The 22,431-nt window shown below is 43.0% G+C and overlaps 1 protein-coding gene across 1 annotated transcript in view; it reads left to right on the plus strand.

Annotated features, from left to right (window-relative positions):
• Positions 1 to 22,431, plus strand: part of spock1 (SPARC (osteonectin), cwcv and kazal like domains proteoglycan 1) — a gene marked incomplete at both ends in the record, with an annotated part of 77,667 nt that overhangs the window by 22,027 nt on the left and 33,209 nt on the right. The window contains 1 exon segment of the mRNA XM_080415675.1: positions 18,999 to 19,113. Within this exon segment, the coding sequence (XP_080271801.1) occupies positions 18,999 to 19,113 (115 nt within the window).

The raw sequence follows: 22,431 nt of genomic DNA on the forward strand, positions 1-22,431 counted from the left end.
GGTCATCCCCTCCTCCCATAAAATTAACGTGACAGTCATGGTCCGAATTTGAGATATTATGTTGCGACATAAAATCAACCTTGGTTAACAATTACAATGTTAAGGGGCCCACCCAGGTTTATTTCTTAATCCATAATTTATTTTTATTTTTTTCTGGGTGGGGGGGGGGGCCCTAACGTACCGCGTTGTCTTCGTGACGGTAGTGACGCCCCTGGTGAAGACTGAATTATTGCTGCTGTTTTATCAGGCTAGCTTGCAGTGGTGTAAAGTAACTAAGTACATTTACTCAAGTACTGTATTTCAGTACAGTTTTGAGCTACTTTTACTTCACTGGAGCATTTCCAATTTTCAATACCTTTACTTCTACTCCACTACATCTCAGAGGCAAATATTGTACTTTTACTCCACTACAATTATTTGAAAACTTTAGTTACTAGTTACTTTGTTGATTTTGGATTATTATTACAAAACATAGATTACCCACTTCAGCCCTATATACATTTCGGCCATTTGAAAATAGCCGATCTACAAGCTCACAATGTGTCGCATCTTGTAGATCTGATATTTTCAAAAGATTTTTATACATTTGAAAACTCGAAATGGGACATTCTGCATAATGAGTGCTTTTACTTTTAGTACTTTAAGTGCATTTTGATGCCAATACTTTAAGACTTTTACTCAAGTACATTTTGAGTTCCGGACTTTTAGTATTTCTACCATGCAGTAGGTAGTCAAACATTTGAGTACTTTTTTCACCACTGTTGATAACGAACCAAAATAAATATATACACGTGAGCATTTTGTGAAGACTGAATTATTGCTGCTGTTTTATCAGGCTAGCTCATTGGCATAACGATGAGATGCGAGAGCAGGGCCGGCCCTAGGATTTGTGTGGCCCTAAGCACGATTTTTTTTGGTGGCCCCCCCAAACACCCCCATTATAAAATCATTGTCATAAGATCATTTTGTTGTATTGAATATTAAAATAATAACGCTAGTTGTTGGATAGGAGATACATGACATAATTACAATATGAAAGTCAATTTAAAAAAAAGAAAAATACCTAGTGGTTGTGGCCCTAAGCGACCGCTTATATTGCCTATAGCAGCGGCCTGTCCTGTGCCAGAGTGTGGTCTAGCCAACACCAACTCGCGACTCCTGAATCGCTGCCCTCCACACTCTCCTATCTAGTATCTGGGTTTTGAGCTCTCCAGTGTTGTGAGCTGTCGCACCGCAGTGCATCTACGTAGGTGATGCACCTCCTACTGGCTCCACTGTGCCACTGCAGTGCATCTACGTAGGTGGTGCGCCTCCTACTGGCTCCACTGTGACACTGCAGTGCATCTACCACGTAGGTGGTGCGCCTCCTACTGGCTCCACTGTGACACTGCAGTGCATCTACCACGTAGGTGGTGCGCCTCCTACTGGCTCCACTGTGACACTGCAGTGCATCTACCACGTAGGTGGTGTGCCCCCTACTGGCTCCACTGTGACACCGCAGTGAATCTACGTAGGTGGTGCGCCTCCTACTGGCTCCACTGTGACACTGCAGTGCATCTACCACGTAGGTGGTGCGCCTCCTACTGGCTCCACTGTGACACTGCAGTGCATCTACCACGTAGGTGGTGCGCCCCCTACTGGCTCCACTGTGCACCTCTTGCCTTTCCCTGGCTGCAGCCTGGGTTGGCTCCCACAGTGTCAGTTTGTTTGCCATTAATTCCAGGTGCCTGAGGCAGTGCCCTGCCAGCCCCATGCAGCCTCATACTTCTCATTAGCATAACTCGTTAGCATAACCTCATAAGAGGCTGGAATCAAATAGATTGACTGTGATCCAAAACTGTGTCTAAAAGCACACAAATTACATGAGTAAATTCTTTGCTGAGACGTTTTAAATATAACTCTTTTCACTGCCTATCTTTTCATTTAAACGTCCCATATTTAGTCTCGTATTTTTAATGCAATGCAGTGTTTTACTTTCACATTTGTGACTCAACCTTGAAACGTGGGCGAGCTACAGGAGAGGAGAGGAGAGGAGTGGGCCATAAATCACCCAATTTAGGTGATTTTGGCTGTGCCTCTCAGAACCACCAAATGACTGCGGATGGCATTTCAGGATTATTCTTTTTTTTTAAACTGAAGTATGGTTTTCATTTCAAGTACTTTTTTTACAACACTGTTTGTGTAGCTCGATTACACTTTCATGTGATGGAGTATAAATGATCGACACTCGGCGTGTGTGTGTGTGTGTGTGTGCGTGTGCGTGTGCGTGTGCGTGTGCGTGTGTGTGTGTGTGTGTGTGTGTGTGTGTGCGTGTGCGGGTGTGTGTGTGGCTTCACTGTGTTGTCCGCCCACCTTTGTAAACTACATTGAAAGTATAATTTAGAGCGCTTTGACCTGTCTATAAAGCTTGTCTGAAATATAAACAGAAAATTGCCTGGTGGTATGCCATTCTATAGAGGCTGGGTAGGAATGTTAGTGCCAGGCAGCGCCACACAAATCGTGTTAGGTCCGGTGTATTTTGGTTTGTTTTTTATCCCACGATTTTATAACCCATTATTTCACCCATTGCCAATTGCCTGGGCGCTACTCTCCCTCTGCCAGCCTTAGGAGAGCCCCGAACTGAGCTCATGCTTCCTTCAACGTACGAGGAGTGAGCAGGCCGCTTCTTATCCCCTGACAGGGGGGAGTTTCCCCGATAGGACGTAGCACGTCCTTTCCCCTCCAGCAGGCACCCCGGCTGACCAGGGGGAGGCAGTATAGAGACCGGATTACTGCATGTTTTGTGTGAGGGTACCTACCCGCTAGGAGACACGGGGAGAACATGCAAACTCCACACCGAAAGGCCCTTCGGCCAACCCCACCTAGGGTATGGGCGCTGATGACGCGGAGGAGAGAACACGCCCCCAGCGTGTCTGGCGGGAATCAAATCCAGGACCTTCTAGCTGTGAGGCGACAGCGCTACCGACTGCACCACCGTGCACCGCTAGGTCCGGTGTTTATACCTTCCATCAGAAAGCCCAGAATCTCTGTCTCCCCCCAGACCCGAGTTCAGGCCGCTCATCAAACATGTCCTTTCAATTATCGGTAACCGTAGCCCCCCTCCCCCCAATTGCTTAATTGTTTCATAAAGGGAGACACACCCCGATTTGAGATCGTCTGGCCTGTCGCCCTCCGAGTTATACCCCGGACAGACACGCAGAGATGTGTTGACTTATAGACCGATTACGGTTTCTGACATACCAGGTACTTCTGCTGCATCCCTTTGTGCCCGTAAATAGGAAAGCAACCTGTTCACCTGATGAACAATCTGCTCCTGATAGAGGCTCAAAGGCCACCCAACCACCTGCTGTTCTCTACAGCATTCTATAGGCGAAAGAAGGGGTCATTGTGACAAAAGCTTCAGCGCTCAGCGGTCTCTGTTTCAGAGAGAGAGAGAGAGAGAGAGAGAGAGAGAGAGAGAGAGAGAGAGAGAGAGAGAGAGAGAGAGAGAGAGAGAGAGAGAGAGAGAGAGAGAGAGAGAGAGAGAGAGAGAGAGAGAGAGAGAGAGAGAGAGAGAGAGAGAGAGAGAGAGAGAGAGAGAGAGAGAGAGAGAGGCCACAGTTCAAATGACTCACACAGCCTGCTGCTGCTGCTGATGAACAATCAACACACACACGCACGCACGCACGCACGCACGCACGCTCGCGCAGCGCGCGCACACACACACACACACACACACACACACACACACACACACACACACACACACACACACACACACACACACACCACCAGTTTGTGTTCTTTCATTGAAGTGTTCAGCGTCATTGATGTGAAGGTCAGTCTAAGGCCAGTCCTCGTCTGTCACCAGCTAATGGTCACATGTTTCTCTCAGAGGTCTGTGAGCTTTTTCAGGGGAACTGGAGACAGAAGAAGAAAGGCTGAGCTAATAGCAAAGAGACCTCTCGTTGTCAGAGGGGACAATTATAACTCATATTCTCACACACACGCACACACACACACACACACACACACACACACACACACACACACACACACACACACACACACACACACACACACACACACACACACACACACACACACACACACACACACACACACACAATCACATGTATGTGGTAATAATACAAGGTTAAATGTTTCTCCACACAACTGAATGGCCCACTAGACTACACATAAACTTGACTACACACAGAAACACATCAAGGTCTAGTGGCATGTATTTGCTTCAGGCCAAAAGGCTTCTCTACTCACTTGCTATGAAGATCAGCGTATAAAGAGGAGGAGATGAGAAGGATCATCTTGTCACAACAAGTTGACCCCTGCTTCTCTCCATCTCTGGCCTTCCATATCATTGCAGATGTGAGCCTGCGATGGCAAAGTCTTTGTTAATTTCGTCGACTAAAACTATGACGAAACATGTTCGTCAACTACCTTTTTTCACTGACGAAAACTTCATAAAAACTAAGCTATGATGACTAAAACTAAGACTAAATATATTGTCAATTTCGTAAAATAAAAAGAAACTAGACAAAACTTTTAGGGACTAATGGAGAAGAGATCCAGTAGAACTAAAAGACAACTAATTTTATGTTTGGTTGCGCTCGGGTGTAAACCGATCTAAAAGCTCACAACGCGTCGCGCTGCGACATGTTGTGAACTTGTAGATCATCTATTTTCAGCATGCAATCAAGTGTAAAATCAGCCATTACGACTCCATCAAGGCACCGCCAAAATACATTGTTGTCGACCAAATCAACTGTAGATTTAGTCGACTAAAATCTTATGATATTTGGTTGACTAGAACTAACCTAAAACTAAAACTTTTCAGATTACTAAAATATGACTAAAACTAAATAAAAATATATTACATTTGCTGTCAAAATTAACACTCCAGTGGGAAGTTAATATTCTGTTGCTTATATAATTTTTTTTAAAACATCTCACTGAATACCACATAGCATATTTTACATTAAACTGGACTGTCAGTGACATTATTAGCCTAGTTCCCAGGGAGAGGAAAAAAAAGGAAAAACTAATTTTACAGCCTTAAAAAAGGCAAAGGGTGGCGCAGTCAGCAGCGCTGTTGCCTCACAGCTAGAAGGTCCTGGGTTCGATTCCCGCTATGGACGCTGTGAGCACTGGGGGGTGTTCTCTCCTCCGCGTCATCAGTGACCATACCCTAAGTGGGGTTGGCCAAAGGGCCTTTCTGTGTGGACTTTGTATGTTCTCCCCGTGTCCCCTAGGGTAGGTACCCTAAAAAAATAACCAGTAATCCTGGTCTCTATACTGCCTCCCTCTGGTCAGCCGGGGCGCCTGATGGAGGGGAAAGGAACTGGTTGGAATAACGTGTTCCTTCCACGCGCTACGTCCTACATCAGACTATAACTGGGTCTTGTTATTGATAGCAATAAAAAGGTGCTCATTTGGGTGCAGCTACCAAACAAGAAGCATTCTTATAGATGGTTCCACCGTAAAACACACATGAGCATTATGGACTGTGCTCAGGTGATCTGTACATTATGAATCTGTGCCAGCGAGTCATTTTATTGTATGTATTCTTTAGTGACTGATTTTCTGTTTCAGTTTCTGTTGGTAGTCATGGCTGCCAGTTCCCACCTGATGTTGTGTGGGAGTTCAGACTGCTCCACACCGTACTGAATGACCGCTAGCTTACATAACGTCTTGAGACTAGGACTCAAGTCTAAGACATACAGGTCATTGGCTGTTTGTTTTCCAAAGAGGAAGATACGATCTCCCACCATGCAACAGCCCATACTGTCCTCTGGATCTGGTCCTTTCCCTTTGGTATGAACCTTCTTCCGGGAGAAGTGCTCTGAATTGAAATTACACAGATCACCGAAGTTCTGGTTCAAGTTGTAACCGCCAAATATGTACATCTCTCCTTTGTAGGCAAAGGCTGAATGACCGCCATGTCCTTTTCGAAGACACTGTGCAGAAGAAGGTGTGTCCAGCCAACAGTTGGTCTCTGTGTCAAACACTCTGATCTTGTAGTAGGGGTACCCCCATCCCCAGCTCACAAATACAAACATCTTTGTCCCGATGATGGTGGCAGAGTGAAATGATGGATCAGGTGGAGTGCCTCTGGTGTTAATTAAAGGCCAGATCATCGTGGTGGTGTCCAACCTGTAGATGTCATTAGTCCATCCAATGCTGTGGGTGGATCCTCCATGAATAAACATGACCTTCCCCAAGACACAGGCTGAGTGGTTCTCCCTCCCCTCTGGAACAGTCCCAGAAACCCTGGGTTTGAGCCATCTGTGGGTGTCCACATCAAATGCATAAAGCACATCGTAGCACTCTCTTCTACCGCTGTGATACCCTCCCCAGATGTAGATGACATCTTCTATCAGCACGGTTGTGTGGCCAAACCGCATGGATGGACCCTCAAGGTGACTTTCTCCTCTTCCTGTTGTCACCAGGGGCAACTTACTCCAGCGTAAAGACACTGTGTTGAAAACGTCAACATCAATCTGATCCGTGTTGCCATCACAGATCCCTCCAAATGCGTACACCTTGTGATCCACTGCAACAGCAGCATTACAGCCTTTCTTTGGTTCTCCAGTCAGATGTACCATCCAGCAAAACATTTCTCAAACCGTATTAAATCTGTAATGCCTTGCACTGCGAAACAAACGAGTCCTAATGTGTGTCATCGCTTATATTGGTTCAGTGGCACAAATGTCACACAGAGCTTGATCAATCCACACAGCCGATCAGTTGGGTTGGCCAATCAAGGAGGCTAATGACCGTTCATCTCCTAATGTGGAAAATTGAATCCTCCCGCGCTACACAGCAGATCACATGTTGACGAATACATTTCAAAGAAGATGCTATGGGCAGCTGGATATGTTGGTAAAAGTTGTTTGTCGATTCATTTTAAAGGACCGGGTTGTGATGATGACATGGTGATGTCGTTGAATGAGACGTGGACATATTAAGGGCAGAAATGTCCCCCTCCAGGTGTGAAATGACACCATTTCACACCTGGCAAATGTCCCCCTGTGTCCATGACAATGCTCAGACTTCCCACTGACTTGAAGTCAGTTGGACTAAACGTTGACAAAATTTCTGCTCTGAATAGTCATGTTGATTTAATTTAAATCAACATGACTTTTAAGAGCAGAAATTTAGTCAACATTTTCGCTGGGTGTGGGGGAAGGTAAGAGACCTGGATATTGGATGGGCGGATCTCCTGTTTCCTTAGTGTGAGGCAGCTTGATGTACAACTTGTACATCAAGCTGCCTCACACTAAGGAAACAGGAGATCCGCCCATCCAATATCCCTGCAACATACTAGCGTCATGTCCAGGGGGTGTACTTGTACAGTACAAGTACACCCCCTGGACATGACGCTAGTATGTTGCAGGGACTTACCCCCCAATCCAACCCTTGATGCTGAGTGCCAAGCAGGGAGACACTGGGTCCCATTATTAGAGTCTTTGGTGTGACCCGGCCGGGGATCGAACCTCGACCTCCCAGTGTCAGGGCGGACACTCTAACCACAAGGCCACTGAGCTGGTGGGGCGGTAAGGGACCTGGATATTGGATGGGGGGGAAAGGGACCTGGATATTGGATGGGGGGGCGTAAGGGACCTGTATATTGGATGGGGGGGGCGTAAGGGACCTGGATATTGGATGGGGGGGGCGTAAGGGACCTGGATATTGGATGGGGGGGGGCGTAAGGGACCTGGATATTGGATGGGGGGGGGCGTAAGGGACCTGGATATTGGATGGGGGGGCGTAAGGGACCTGGATATTGGATGGGGGGGGCGTAAGGGACCTGGATATTGGATGGGGGGGAAAGGGACCTGGATATTGGATGGGGGGGCTTCTGGGTCAAAAAGGTTGAGCACCACTGCTTTAAGTTCTTATCGGTATCACAATGAAAACTCAGTCATCAAACATAATGTTTTTAAAGAAAAAATACCATGCCATTGTTTTTTTACATCGTTATTATTATTATTATCATTTTAAATTAATGTTATTTTAGCATTACAATCTTAGTTATTGTATATTTGTGCCTATTATTTGTGTGTGTACCCCACTTGCAATAACCTCACAGCCTACTAGTGGACCCTAGCCGACAGGTTGAGAATCGCTGCAACTACACAACCCAGAAAAAGTAGTGAATGTAGTATCACAATAATTGTAACCACTTTAATCCATTTTGGACTTTGACTATTCAAAAATAGCAGATGTACAAGCATTTGCTATTATTATTAATAGTATTATTCTTTTTAAATCTCAAACATTTTGAATAATTTAGAATATATATATATATATATATATATATATATATATATATATATATATATATATTTTTTTTTTTTTTTTTTTTTACACACAAAAAAAACATTTTCAGACAGGTAGACAGACGGCTGACAAAAACTAAATTAAAACAAAATTAAAAATAAGCTATGATGACTAAAACTACAACTAAATATATTGACAATTTTGTCAACAAATAAAAACTTGACCAAAATGTTAGTGAGGGATCTAGTGGAGAAGAGATCCAGTAGAACTAAAAGACAAGTCATTTTATGTTTGGTTGCGCTCGGGTGTTGCGCTCTGAAAGTATCCGATCCACAATATCACAACGCGTCACAGGCAACGTATTATGAGCTTGTAGATCATCTATTTTCAGCACGCAACCAAGTGTAAAATCAGCCATTACGACTCCATCAAGGCACCGCCAAAATACATTTTTGTCAACCAAATCAACTGTAGATTTAGTCGACCAAAATCTTTGTCGACTAAAACTACATTTGTTCAGATGACCAAAATATGACTAAATGAAATTTTATTCAAAAGGCTATGACTAAACTAAATCAAAATTAACACTCCAATGGGAAGTCAGTGGGAAGTCTGAGCATTGTCACGGAGAAAGGGTGACATTTGCCAGGTGAGGGAGACATTTCTGCCTATAATGAAATGACCAAAATAGTGACGTCAAGGTTAATATATTTAACGACGTGTTGATGTTCTGTTAACAGCTTCCAGACGGCAGTCTGTTGGAGTAACGTCATTGGGTAATTCTACACAATGATGTCATGTAGCTTCTTCCACTGTGATCTGCTGTGTAGCGTGGGAGGATTCAATTTGCCATATTAGGAGATCAACAATCATCGGCTTTCTTGATTGGCCAACCCAACTGATCGGCTGTGTGGATTGGCCAAGCTTTGTGTGACATTTATGGCACTGAACCAATATAAGCGATGACACACATTAGGACTTGTTTGTTTCTCAGTGCAAGGCTTTACGGATTTAATACAGTGTGAGAAATGTTTTGCTGGATGGTACATCTGACTGGAGCCAAAGAAAGGCTGTTATGCTGCTGTTGCCGTGCAGCACAAGGTGTACGCCTTTGGTGGGCTCTGTGATGGCAACACGTCTCAGATTGATGTTGACATTTTCAACACAGTGTCTTTACGCTGGAGTAAGTTGCCCCTGGTGACAACAGGAAGAGGAGAGAGTCACCTTGAGGGTCCATCCATGCGGTTGGGCCACACAGCCGTGCTGATAGAAGATGTCATCTACATCTGGGGAGGTTGTCAGAATTACTCAGTTGAGTACTGCAACGTGCTTTATGCGTTTGATGTGGACACCCACAGATGGCTCAAACCCAGGGTTTCTGGTACTGTTCCAGAAGGAAGCTACCTCCACTCAGCCTGGGTCATGGGAATGGTCATGTTTATCTATGGAGGATTGAAACATCTGACTGGATGGACAAATGACATCTACAAGTTGGACACCACCACGATGGTCTGGGTTGTAATTAATACCAGAGGAACTCCACCACGTGGTGAAGGGCATCACTCTGCCACCTTCATCGGGACAAAGATGTTTGTATTTCGGGGCTGGAGTTCCTACGGGGGGCGAATATTACGCCACTACGATACCATCAGAGTGTTTGACACAGAGACCAACTGCTGGCTGGACACGCCTTCTGCACTGCTTTTTCCAGAAACACATTCAGGTTATTTATCCAAGGTTGGTCATTCAGCCTTTGCCTACAATGGAGAGCTGTACATATGTGGTGATAAATACTGGGACCGGACCGTCAGTGATCTGTGGAAATTCAATCCAGAGACCATCTCGCGGAAAAAGGTTCAACCCAAAGGGAAAGGACCGATTCCAATATATGCATACACGCGTATGGATATGTGCTGTTGCATGGTGGGAGATTGTATCATCCTCTTTGACACATTCAACACACCCAATGACCTGTATATCCTAGACTTAAGTCCTTCTTTGAATGTGTAGACCTTGTATTGTGAATTTGTACTTCCATGTACTGTTGTTCTCATGTTCATCAATCAATCAATCAATCAATCAATCAATCAATCAATCAATCAATCAATCACATCCATCAAGTACATCCATCAATCAATCAATCAAGTACATCAATCAATCAATCAATCAATCAATCAATCAATCAATCGAGTTTGTGTAGGGAGTTGAGAACCTTAAAGGGATAGTTCACCCCCAAAAGCCAATAATTTGATGACCGGCAGGGGTTCTGGTAGGAGACAAAAATAATCTCCTTTGTGTCTCCTACCGGAACCGCTGCCTACCGCTCCGCATGTGCATGTTGAAGAGTTCACCAGCAATTATTTTGTTCACGGCAATTCAGTAGCTCACAACACTCACACACACACACACACACACACACACACACACACACACACACACACAGAATTGTAACCTTCCTTTACTTTGAAGCTGTGGCCCTACGCATTTCTGGCATTACTTTTATGTTGTTTCCTCGACTCCAATTCCGCCTTCATAAAGCTATACAGTACACAGCCTGTGTGTGTGTGTGTGTGTGTGTGTGTGTGTGTGTGTTTGTGCATGTGCGTGCGTGCGCGCGCGCGTGCGTGCGTGCGTGCGTGTGTGTATGGGCACGTGCGCGTGTGCGTGCGTGAGTGTGTGTGTGTGTGTTTGAGACAGTCATGCAAATTCACAGTTTGTAATTGATAGCTTGGAGCAAATCCTCTCTCTCTCTCACTGGGGATGTGTCTCTGACATTTAAACAGAAATGGCCTCAGTTCATCTTCTCCATTGTTCACTTTACACCCACAATAATATTATCTGGCCATGTTTTCATTCCTCAGATGTTCATTCTCTTCCATGGTTCCATCCTCCCAGAGGGTCCTGATGCTCTTTCATCCCTCTATCATTCCTCTTCCATTCCTCTATCATCCCTCTTCCATTCCTCTTTCATCCCTCTATCATTCCTCTTCCATTCCTCTATCATCCCTCTTCCATTCCTCTTTCATCCCTCTATCATCCCTCTTCCATTCCTCCGTCATCCCTCTATCATCCATCTTCCATTCCTCCGTCATCCCTCTATCATCCCTCTTCCATTCCTCCATGTCATCCCTCTATCGTCCTTCTATCATCCCTCTATCATCCCTCTATCGTCCTTCTATCATCCCTCTATCATCCCTCTATCGTCCTTCTATCATCCCTCTATCATCCCTCTATCGTCCTTATATCATCCCTCTATCATCCCTCTATCATCCCATTTCCATTGCTCTATCATCCCTCTGTCTTCCTCTTTCTTTCCTCTATCATCCCTCTATCATCCCTTTTCCATTCCTCCCTGTCATCCCTCTATCATCCCTCTTTCATTCCTCTGTCATCCCTCGCTCCAGTGCCTCTCAGGCCAAACACTCACATTCTGAGAAATACAAAAAATACAATTTACAACGTAGGCGTCTCTCAGACGCTCTTTCTCCAGAGAGACTTACAGTAAACAATAGAGATGCTCTTTCTCCAGAGAGACTTACAGTAAACAATAGAGATGCTCTTTCTCCAGAGAGACTTACAGTAAACAATAGAGATGCTCTTTCTCCAGAGAGACTTACAGTAAACAATAGAGATGCTCTTTCTCCAGAGAGACTTACAGTAAACAATAGAGATGCTCTTTATCCAGAGAGACTTACAGTAAACAATAGAGATGCTCTTTATCAGAGAGACTTACAGTAAACAATAGAGATGCTCTTTATCCAGAGAGACTTACAGTAAACAATAGAGACGCTATTTATCCAGAGAGACTTACAGTAAACAATAGAGATGCTCTTTATCAATAGACTTACAGTAAACAATAGAGATGCTCTTTATCAGAGAGACTTACAGTAAACAATAGAGATGCTCTTTATCAGAGAGACTTACAGTAAACAATAGAGACGCTATTTATCCAGAGAGACTTACAGTAAACACTAGAGATGCTCTTTATCAGAGAGACTTACAGTAAACAATAGAGATGCTCTTTATCAGAGAGACTTACAGTAAACAATAGAGATGCTCTTTATCAATAGACTTACAGTAAACAATAGAGATGCTCTTTATCCAGAGAGACTTACAGTAAACAAGATAAACACAATGCAAACATTCATATCCATGTCCTCATGGAGTGGTTTAAATCATCATGAAATCATCACGAAAATCATCTGTTCATCAATGTCCACGTCAATTATATAAATGTTTTCCCCTTAGGGTGCAGTCACACCGAACTTAGATTCTGCCGATGCTTTTCAATGGGAACGGAGCGGTTTGTTGCCATTCGAGGATTTCCGCCGAAAAATGCTCCGTTCCTATTGTTTTCCCCCCAGAGTTTGTGTGGAAGTGTCCTTGAGCAAGACACTGAACCCCTAATTGCTCCCCATGAGCAGGTTGGTGCCTTGCATGGTTTCCTACGCAATTGGTGTATGAATGTGTGTGTGAATGTGTGTGTGAATGTGTGTGTGAATGTGTGTGTGAATGGGTGAATGTGTGTGTGAATGGGTGTGTGAATTGGTGAATGGGTGTGTGAATGGGTGAATGTGTGTGTGAATGGGTGAATGTGTGTGTGAATGGGTGTGTGAATGGGTGAATATGTGTGTGAATGGCTGAATGTACAATCATTGTAAAGCGCCTTGGACAAAGGCGCTATGTATAAATGCACCATTTACCATTTAGAAAGGGACGGAGAGAGACCAGCAAGAAACGTACATCTGAGGCGATCGATGTGAGCGTCGCGGTGTGAACTCATTAAGGAATACCATTCAGAAAAGATGACAGAACTGAAGAATGAAACCAGGGTAAAAGAAAGAAAGACTCAATGAAATCAATGTGTAGAGAGAGAGAGAGAGAGAGGGTGAGGAAGATGAGGGAGGTGAAGAGAGTGAGGAAGAAGGAGAGAATAATGGGAGGATGGTGAGAGAGATTGCTGAGTGAATGTGGTGCTGCAGCAGAGATGCATTAAAATGGATGATTAACCAGCCGATGCTGCTCACTCAAGCCTTAGATAGATAGATGGATCTCTCCTCTGCTCTCACCTATACTCTCCTTGTTATTCTGATCAGCCTCTCCTCCCCTCTCCACTATTCTCCTCTCCTCTTCCTCAAGTCTGCAAATATATAAAAATCATTTGAAAATAACATTGTGAGCTTGTAGATCTGCTATTTTCGTCCGAAAAGGCTGAAGTGGTTAATGTATGTTTTGTAATAAATCCAAATCTACAAAGTAACTATAACTAAAGTTTTCAAATGCATGTAGTGGAGTAAAAGTACAATATTTAGATCCGAGATTTAGTGGAGTAAAAGTATTGGAAATTGGAAATACTCAAGTAAAGTACAAATACCTAAACATTGTACTTAAGTAAATGTACTTAGTTACTTTCCACCACTGGTCGGTTTTACCATAGAAATACATGGCAGATTGGATGCTGCAAACTCAAAAGGCGTTCTCTGTGGACACATGGCCCCTTAACCCCCTGACAAAGGACTTGTGAAGTCAGCAGACTTGTGTGTGACATCTGAGTGGCCTTGACTTTGACGGACAGGTCTGCCTGTTTGATTGGCAGCGGGTGCTCCTCTTCCTCATGTCCCATATTCACTCTCTGTTGCCAAATATTTGTGTGACTTGAACCCTTAAAGATAGCAGATCTACAAGCTCACAACGCCTCGCGCTGCGAGGCGTTGTGAGCTTGTAGATCTTCTTGATTCTTGATTCTTGATTCTTTGATTTGGTAAAGTCGTGGTTTTCAGGACTAGGTGTGATTTTTTCGTTCGAATAATTCATTTTTGGTCCAAAGTATTCTGCAGCTAAAAAGATTGTACATACACTACTCAATGTTATGTCTGGAATGGCTAAACTTGCAATCTGGATCACAAGGAGAAATAAGATAAAGGGGTCTACAGATCCAGTGCAGGTTTTAACAGGGATGGTAGCTGCCCGACTTAGAGTTGAGCATGCCCACTATAAGTTAACAAATGATCTGGAAGGTTTCAATTACATCTGGGCTGTTGGGGGGGTGTTGTGCCTACCACAGGAAGGGGGAGAGCTGGTTCTTTGCTTCTATGGAAGGTGATAATTATTTATTTTTGTTGTTTTTGGTTTGTGTAATTGTATGATTTTGAGATGAGCTGAATTGGTTAACTATTGTAATGCTATGAGCTGAACTGGAAAGGAGGAGATGTTCTCTTCTTGAGCTTTTAATTTCCGTTCCATCTGCTCTCAGCTGTTATTGTGACATTATCTCACAGTGAAATGACACAACGCTGTGGGCTGCTTTGATCTCTCTCAACCTTGTTGGACGCCCCACCCAGCATGTGTCTGGTTGCCACGGCGATAATAACTGCCTGATGTGATTGATGTGGAAAACAACAGTGCTGGGTGCTCAGGTTGAACAGCTCTCATTAAAAGGCTCAGACATCACACCACTCATTGTCTCCGCCAGGCCAAAAGGCATGGCGAGAGAGTATGTTTTGCATCCTGTCCGTCCGTCCGTCTGTCCGTGCGTCTATCTGTGAACAGCTAAACTGCGAAACTGTGCACACACACTCCCTGGATGCCAAAGTCGAACCTCTGCCCAGAAATTTTCAGATTGGCCTGTTATAGCGCCACCAGGAGGCCGATTTGTGCAAAACACATTTTTGGATATCACACCTACAGATTTTGTCCAAACCTCACGCAAATCAGTACACAGTATCTTTATAGTCATGTGATCAACACGGATCTGTCCGATTTTCCATCCTGATTGGCTAAGATTGGCTTCCAAAGTTTGCAGGACTAGTTAGTTCTGAACAAAATGACTCAAATCATCAACGCAGCGTGCAATATCCGTGACATTTTGCACGCACATTCCCACTAGGCCAAGGAAGAAATTACACCCTTTTCACATTGGCCTGTTATTGCGCCACCAGCAGGTCTAATTTAGCAAAACAAATTTTTGGAACAAAATGCCTCAAATCATGAATGCAGTGTCCGATTGAAAGGCCTAAGAAGAAATGGCACCCTCTTTACATCGGCCTATTATAGCACCACCAGGAGGCCACAATAACCTACCTGACCTGGCGGAGACCTGTGCTCCGAGGAGCACTTTTTCTAGTTTTTTCTCTTTCTGACATTTTTACACGAGAACCACAGGGTTTCTCAAAGTGGGTGCTCTGGCACCCTAGGGTGCCGTGACACAAGTCCAGGGGTGCCGCAGAATACTTTGGATAGCATTTGTAATGTATCCATATCACTTCAGTTTAACCCTAGAACACTAACCATGGGTGAATTTCACCCGAACAATTGTAATTATGTGATTTGCGTAATGCTGCTGGTGTCTGAGGTGGACGAGTCCTTGGGTACCTTCATGATGCTCACTGACGTCATACAGTAGAAGGTATAGGTCTGCTTCCCTGACCCCATCCCTGTTTTTTTCCACGTAGACCTTCTATACTTTGTAAAAACAGACCTAAGTTGCACGTTGCTGCACGTTCTTTTTTTATCCTACACCAAATCTCTTAGTAAAAAAAAAAAGCAGATCTACAAGCTCACAACGCATCGCAAGCATTCAGTGATGCTTGACCGCATCACCGTCGTGCCAATAATCACAGTAACGCACAACCTCTCGAGTAATATTGCTTAACTAACTAAAACAAAAACTTCTTTAACGATCCTCTTCCTACTAATTATAGGCAAACTGGTTATGTTTATGTACAAGAAGCCAATTTTCTGCCACAACTTGCTGGCAAGGACGTCCACACGGAATTATGAATGTAAATTGTCTCATCGAGCCATTATGCCAAGATGTTAATACTCTCTGACTCTCTCAGCCACTTACTGTAGATACATTATGCATGCGGTCAAAATCAATATTATTGGCTCTGGAAAACAGCACAAACATTTTGTTTCGTCATCATTAACAACTAATTTAAGGTTAATAAGAGCTCCATGGAGAGGACACTACCACACTACTCCAGTGGCTGACAACTACATTTAAAAAGTCGCTTATAATAAGCAGACATGGCAACACTTTTCAGTCTACACTGTTGGTCATAGAAGCAATGTCATTGGGGAGACCAGGTGTCAATCAACTCTAAGCTTCCAACAGTTACAACTAAGATCAAACCAGTTTCCTTATTATATGACAAACTTATTTCTATTAATACAAAACCACTCTTAATTACAAATAGTTGGGAAAGGATATTCCAGGCTTTAAATTTAGATTGGAACTGGCCCTTTATTTGGAACATTATCTTCTCCTCATCCAAAAATGCAGCTCACCAAATTATTCACTATAAATTCATCCATAAATTTTACTTCACGCCCGAGCGTAGATGTAAATGTAAACTAGTGGACTCTGATCTATGTACCATTTGTTCTTCAGCTAAAGGAGACTATTTACATATGTTTTGGTATTGCCCCTCAATTAAAAGTTTCTGGATTTGGATTAAGGAGATTGTTATAGCTATTATTGGTAAACCTCTTCCCAGCTGCCCTGCCCTTTTACTTATTGGATATAACCCAAATATTTTGTTAACATTTCAGGATAAACACATAATTTACTAGCCGCCTCAACTGCCGCCAAGAAAACTATTATTAAAAACTGGTTTGAACCAACTATTAATTTGAAAATAAACTCGCTTAATAGTTTTTCGGATATTTGTTTACTGGAGCGCTCTACTGCCAGAATGAACGGTGCCAGAGCTGACACTGTGGATAACTGGTCCAGAGCTCTGGTTGCAGTTCAGTCGCTTGGCTAGTTTTAATCTGTATTGGGTTGTGGCCTTGTCCATTTCTCCCTTTCCCCGTACCTGTGGCTCCTGTACATGTCCTGTACATGTCCTGTACTTGTCCTGTGCTTGTCTTGTGCTTGTCTCGTGTTGGTCTGTCCCTGTCTGTACCTGTCTTGTACTTGAACTATTTTTTTTTCTGTTCATGTGGATGTCCATATTGTATTGAATGTTTTGCTTGTTATGTGTTATGTTTATTGTTTAATGCATGTATGCATGTCTCCATCGAATGCATGTATGCATGTTTATTGTTTGACTTGTCTCATTTATTTAGCTCTTTGTGAGTTTGTTTGTCTGACCGAGTTTTGTATTATTTTTTATTTTATTTTTTATTTTTTATTATTATTATTTTTGTTGTTGTATGTCTATGTGTGTATGTGTATTATTATCAGTTTCTTTTTCCTTTTCCTTTTTTGTCTTGGTTTTTCCTGAGTATGGCCTCTTTGTGTGCTTTGGTGATCTCACCTGTTTGCTTTACTTGAAAAAAAAAAAACTCTAAGTCAACCTACCAGGTTCTGAGAGAGGGCGGGACTCAATCAAAAAGGAGGAAGACAGACAGACAGACAGACCAGTGTGAGAGAAACAGATGAAAACAGAGATGTTTAAATGTTGGTTATAAGTTAAACAAAATGTATAAATTAGTATTGTCATCAAAGTTGAGAGCCAGGAGGTTTTATACCAGAGTGTAACCTTGTTAACAACAGGACAGTTCATTTGTTTACAGCAGTGGTGGAAAAAGTACATTTTTTTAGTTTTTTACTCAAGTAAAAGTATCAATACTGCAATGCAGAAACACTCTGTTACAAGTAAAAGTCTGGTAATCAAAATGTACGCGAGTAAAAGTGCAACATTATTGGCATCAAAATCAAAATGTACTTAAAGTACCCAAAGTAAAAGTACTCGTTATGCAAAATGTCCCGTTTCACAAGTTATCACATGTCTAAAATGTATACAAATCTTTTGAAAATAGCAGATCTACAAGCTCACAACGCGTTACATCGTGACGCGTTGTGAGCTTGTAGATCTGCTATTTTAATATTGCCAAAGTTGAAATAGGGCTGAAGTGGTAAATATTGTATGTTTTGTTATAATAATATCAAAAATCTACTAAGTAACTTTTTCTAAGTAAGTTTTCAAATAATGGTGTCTGAGATGTAATGGAGTAGAAGTAAAAGTATAGAAAGTATAGAAAATACTCCAGTAAAGTAAAAAAAAAAAGAGACAATCCTCAAATGTGTACTTAAGTACAGTAGCCTACTTGAGTACATGTACTTAGTTAATTTCCACCATTGGTTTACATTCAGTATTTCTACCAAAACCAGCTGGTCAACTCACTCTCTTGCTACCCTGCCTGGAGCGCAAATTGTAACACACACTGTAAATTTCAGATTAATAAGAGCTTCTTGGAGAGCATTAAAAGAACAGTTGGCAAGTTTTCATTGGCTAGATAGACAATAGTTTCATCAGCATATAAATGAGCTCGACAGACAGACATTCAAGGAAGAGATGAATGTCATTGATATAAACTATAGGCCCCAAATTTGGAATCCATGCCCCACATAGTCATCATTGCGTTATTGTGGGTTTTCTTGCTATTTGTTGCAAATGATGGTGTGTGCGCGGACAAAATAACATTGACAGCTAGGACAGGTGACTGAAGCTTGCCAGACCATGTGCCAGTCCATTGAACCAGGGACCTTCCGATTCAAGCTGAGCCACTGCCGCCCTCCTGGTTATGTAGCCTTTTGTTTCCAATAATGAACGGTTATTAGCGTGTCTAAGGAACCGAGAAGCGGAAGCCAAATTCACTTATCTTCATGGGCACCCGACCTCTACCTATAGGACTGTTAAGAGTTATTAGCCTCATAAAGCTGTGTGTGCATAGATGAAGTTTGTCCGTGGTCTCTCCCTGTACTGTAGCTCCAGACTCCACCAAGGATCCTTGTCTGAAGGTGCGTTGTCCTCCTCACAAGGTGTGTGTCAGCCACGACGACCAGACAGCCATCTGCACCAATCACAAGCAGCCAGCACACAGGTGAGGAACAAATGCACCAATCACACGCAGCCAGCACACAGGTAAGAAACGAATGCACCAATCACACGCAGCCAGCACACAGGTAAAAATACGCTAAACTATTAACTCATTCACTGCCGGAATAAATATAAATGAATCATCCACTGCCAGCGATATTTCTATTCTCTTAGCTTTTGAAGTAGTCACAGAATATTTATCTCCAGTATGATCGATCCCCTGATGGTTGCTAATCACGGAGGGTTTCACTGTGCTTCCGCAAAAAAAGAAGAATGTCATCGTGACCCACCGTTCGCTTGTTATAGGCCATTGAAAATAGCATGTCTCGCCAAAAATACATAGTAAAACACAGGAGCCGAGATACAGAAGATTTCCCAAATATGTTAACCAGGAAGTAGCCTCGATCTCCAGGCTTTTACTTTTTAGCTTTGCTAAAAAATAAAAGCCTGGACCAGCGAGTCGATGTTCCGGGCATAGGAAGTGGGAGTCATCCTCAACCAACCAGAGTGCAGTGGGCGTCGCTCCAAATGTTATGCGGAGCGGGGGTGACGGACAGATCGGTGAACCAATGGGATCAGGCGCATTCTCTCTCCGCTGATTTTAAACCCGCCCCTCTAGACAAGAAATCAGACAAGCTATAGGGCAGCCTAACCAGGAAGTGAATGGAGGAAAACATCTTGGGATCACGTGATCTCCTGGTTCTGTGTGCATCTGGGGGTGAAATGGTCACTCATGTGTTAGAGAAGAGCGCCATCCTTTGGAGAAAAAAAAAGGCGTCAAAGTCGTCCTTGGCAGAGATCGACTGAAATTGTACTTTTTTAAATGTATTTCTCTTTTATTAATCCATGTAATTCAAGTTTTCAGTCTCATAATATTGAACAATTATTACATTAATGGGTTTCAGTGTATCAGTGAGCTCTGTGTTATCTCTTTGTTCTACAGTATTGTGCTGTAATCTTTGTGCTGTGAGTTTTATTTAGACTTTACAGACCCTCAGAGACCCTCTGGCTGCTAAATATCTCAGGCTTTAGAACACAGGATTATCTTGGAAAGAAAGTTGCTGCTTTGCTCATTGAGAAGATTAGGGCCATTGTATTGTTTTCCCACACATCATTAAGCCGTTATCATAACAGTTATTTTCCATTACCAAGCAAATTCACAATCAGTGACTCGGCGTTAACTGCAACACTGCAGTTAGAGAGTCACATAACACAGGGTTGTTCATGGCTAGTGAAATGTATACAGTGCTGTGTGTGTGTGTGTGTGTGTGTGTGTGTGTGTGTGTGTGTGTGTGTGTGTGTGTGTGTGTGTGTGTGTGTGTGTGTGTGTGTGTGTGTGTGTGTGTGTGTGTGTGTGTGTGTGTGTGTGTGTGTGTGTGTGTGTGTGTGGGTGGGCGTGCGTTAGGGCTATCAAACTTTAATTGTTTTAATCAGATTAATCAAAGATTAATAATTCATCTATCATGATTAATCACCATTCTTAACTATGCCCCAAATTGGCCAATTTTCTCTGTTTATTTCTGTGGGAAATCTCTCTCTCTCTCTCTCTTTCTCTCTCTCTCTCTCTCTCTCTCTCTCTCTCTCTCTCTCTCTCTAGAGAGAGAGAGAGAGAGAGAGAATTTGTATGCTTTCATCCACATTCTAAGGAAACATGTTATTCTTTTCTTTAATGGACTTTAGCCCAGTGCGGGTAAAGTCATTATTTTTTACTCCTGTCAAAGTTAACATGGATTCAACTTTTTCCACCACTGCTCGTATCTGTTCTTTTCCCACATTAGCAGGTAGTCATTCGTCATTTATCTTCACTCATCTTGTCTGAACGCTCCCTGCTGTGAGGGCTGATGTTGTATCTGACCAATCAGATCCCCTTTCACATGAGCGCAGCCTATCAGAGCTCAGCGAGGTGCTGGAGTGACAGAGAACGGAGGGTTTATCATGTTTGACGGCTAACGCCACCATCAATAAGCATGAGGTTCCTTGATTTGGACAGGGAGTAGAATCCCTGCCGTGATAAAGAGACAGTTGAGACTCTTCTCTTCTCATTCTCACTTCCAGACACATGAGGACAGGCGAACACAAAGAGAAACAGATATGAGTTGTTGGAAAGACAACTCATACAGTGTCTCCATGTTTGAACTTTTTAGTTGCCCTCAGACTGAAAAGCAACAGAGAAGAGGTTGAGTTTTTAGGGTGGATCTGATCTTTATGTGTGATATGGGACATTGTTCCAGAGTGTGGGGGCAACAACAGAAAGGCCTTAAAGGTCACCTTTAGTTTTAAGGTGTTTGGGGAACTAAGTAACTTGGGAGCAAGAGGTGTGGTAAGCAGATCAGAAATGTACTGTGTGTGGAGCTAAGCCATTTAAAGGTTTCATGACATGCTGGTTTACAACACAAGTCTTCATCATCCCTTTAAGACCCGGGAGAAGCATCTGTGTCATTTTTAGATTTGAGATAAAAAAATCATTATTTTACACTTTGGCTATTAAAAAATAGCAGATCTGCAAGCTCATAGCGCGGCACTGAGCTTGTAGATCTGCTATTTTTGAGAAATCGTGAACATTTGTGCAAATCTTTCAATATATATATTTTTAAGATTTGTAACTCAAATCTTTGCTTCTGGGGGTCCCTGGAACAAAACATTTTGAGATGGGGGTCCGCGGCCAAACACATGGGGTCCTTGACATGAAAAAGTTAGAGAACCACTGACATAGTAACATACGTTTTTTTTTTTTAAACAGTCAGGATTTGGAAGACATTTTGTAGAATCGGCCTCAGGTCTTAATGGGTTAACTGAAAAATCCACTCCAGTGAGCCAGGGCAGTTTTTTTCTGAAGCCTTTTCAGCTGCAATGAAAAGAAAAGACTATTTGCCTGCGGGTGTCGCTGTTGAGGGATTTTGCCTGTCAATCATTGCCTCTGCAAGGAGAAGGAGAAGGAGGAGGATAGGGGAGGGGCGGGGCGGGGGTGAGAGGGGGCGGGATTAATGGACTGTGACATCAAAGTCCACGGGCCAATCACAGCTGGCCAATCCCAGACCTCAGAAAATCCACTGAATGTTCAAAGTTTAGTTTTTTTGGGGTGTAATTGAGGTAAGAAACCCTAAAAATAGAAATTTGGTGTCATGAAACCTTTAAGGCGTGTTTTGGGGAACTTAGTAACTTGGGGGCAGGAGGTGTGGTAAGAGGATCATAAATGTACTGTGGAGCTATAAGCCATTTAAAGGTAGGGTAAGTGATTTTCTTTGGTTAAAATAAGTGTTAAATAGCTCTATATTCTGATAGTACTCATTGCTATAGAGTGTTTGTTCAGTAAAAGGAGTCT

This window comes from Gymnoscopelus braueri, assembly GCF_963280865.1.
Source record: "Gymnoscopelus braueri genome assembly, chromosome: 20".
Lineage (NCBI taxonomy): Eukaryota > Metazoa > Chordata > Actinopteri > Myctophiformes > Myctophidae > Gymnoscopelus > Gymnoscopelus braueri.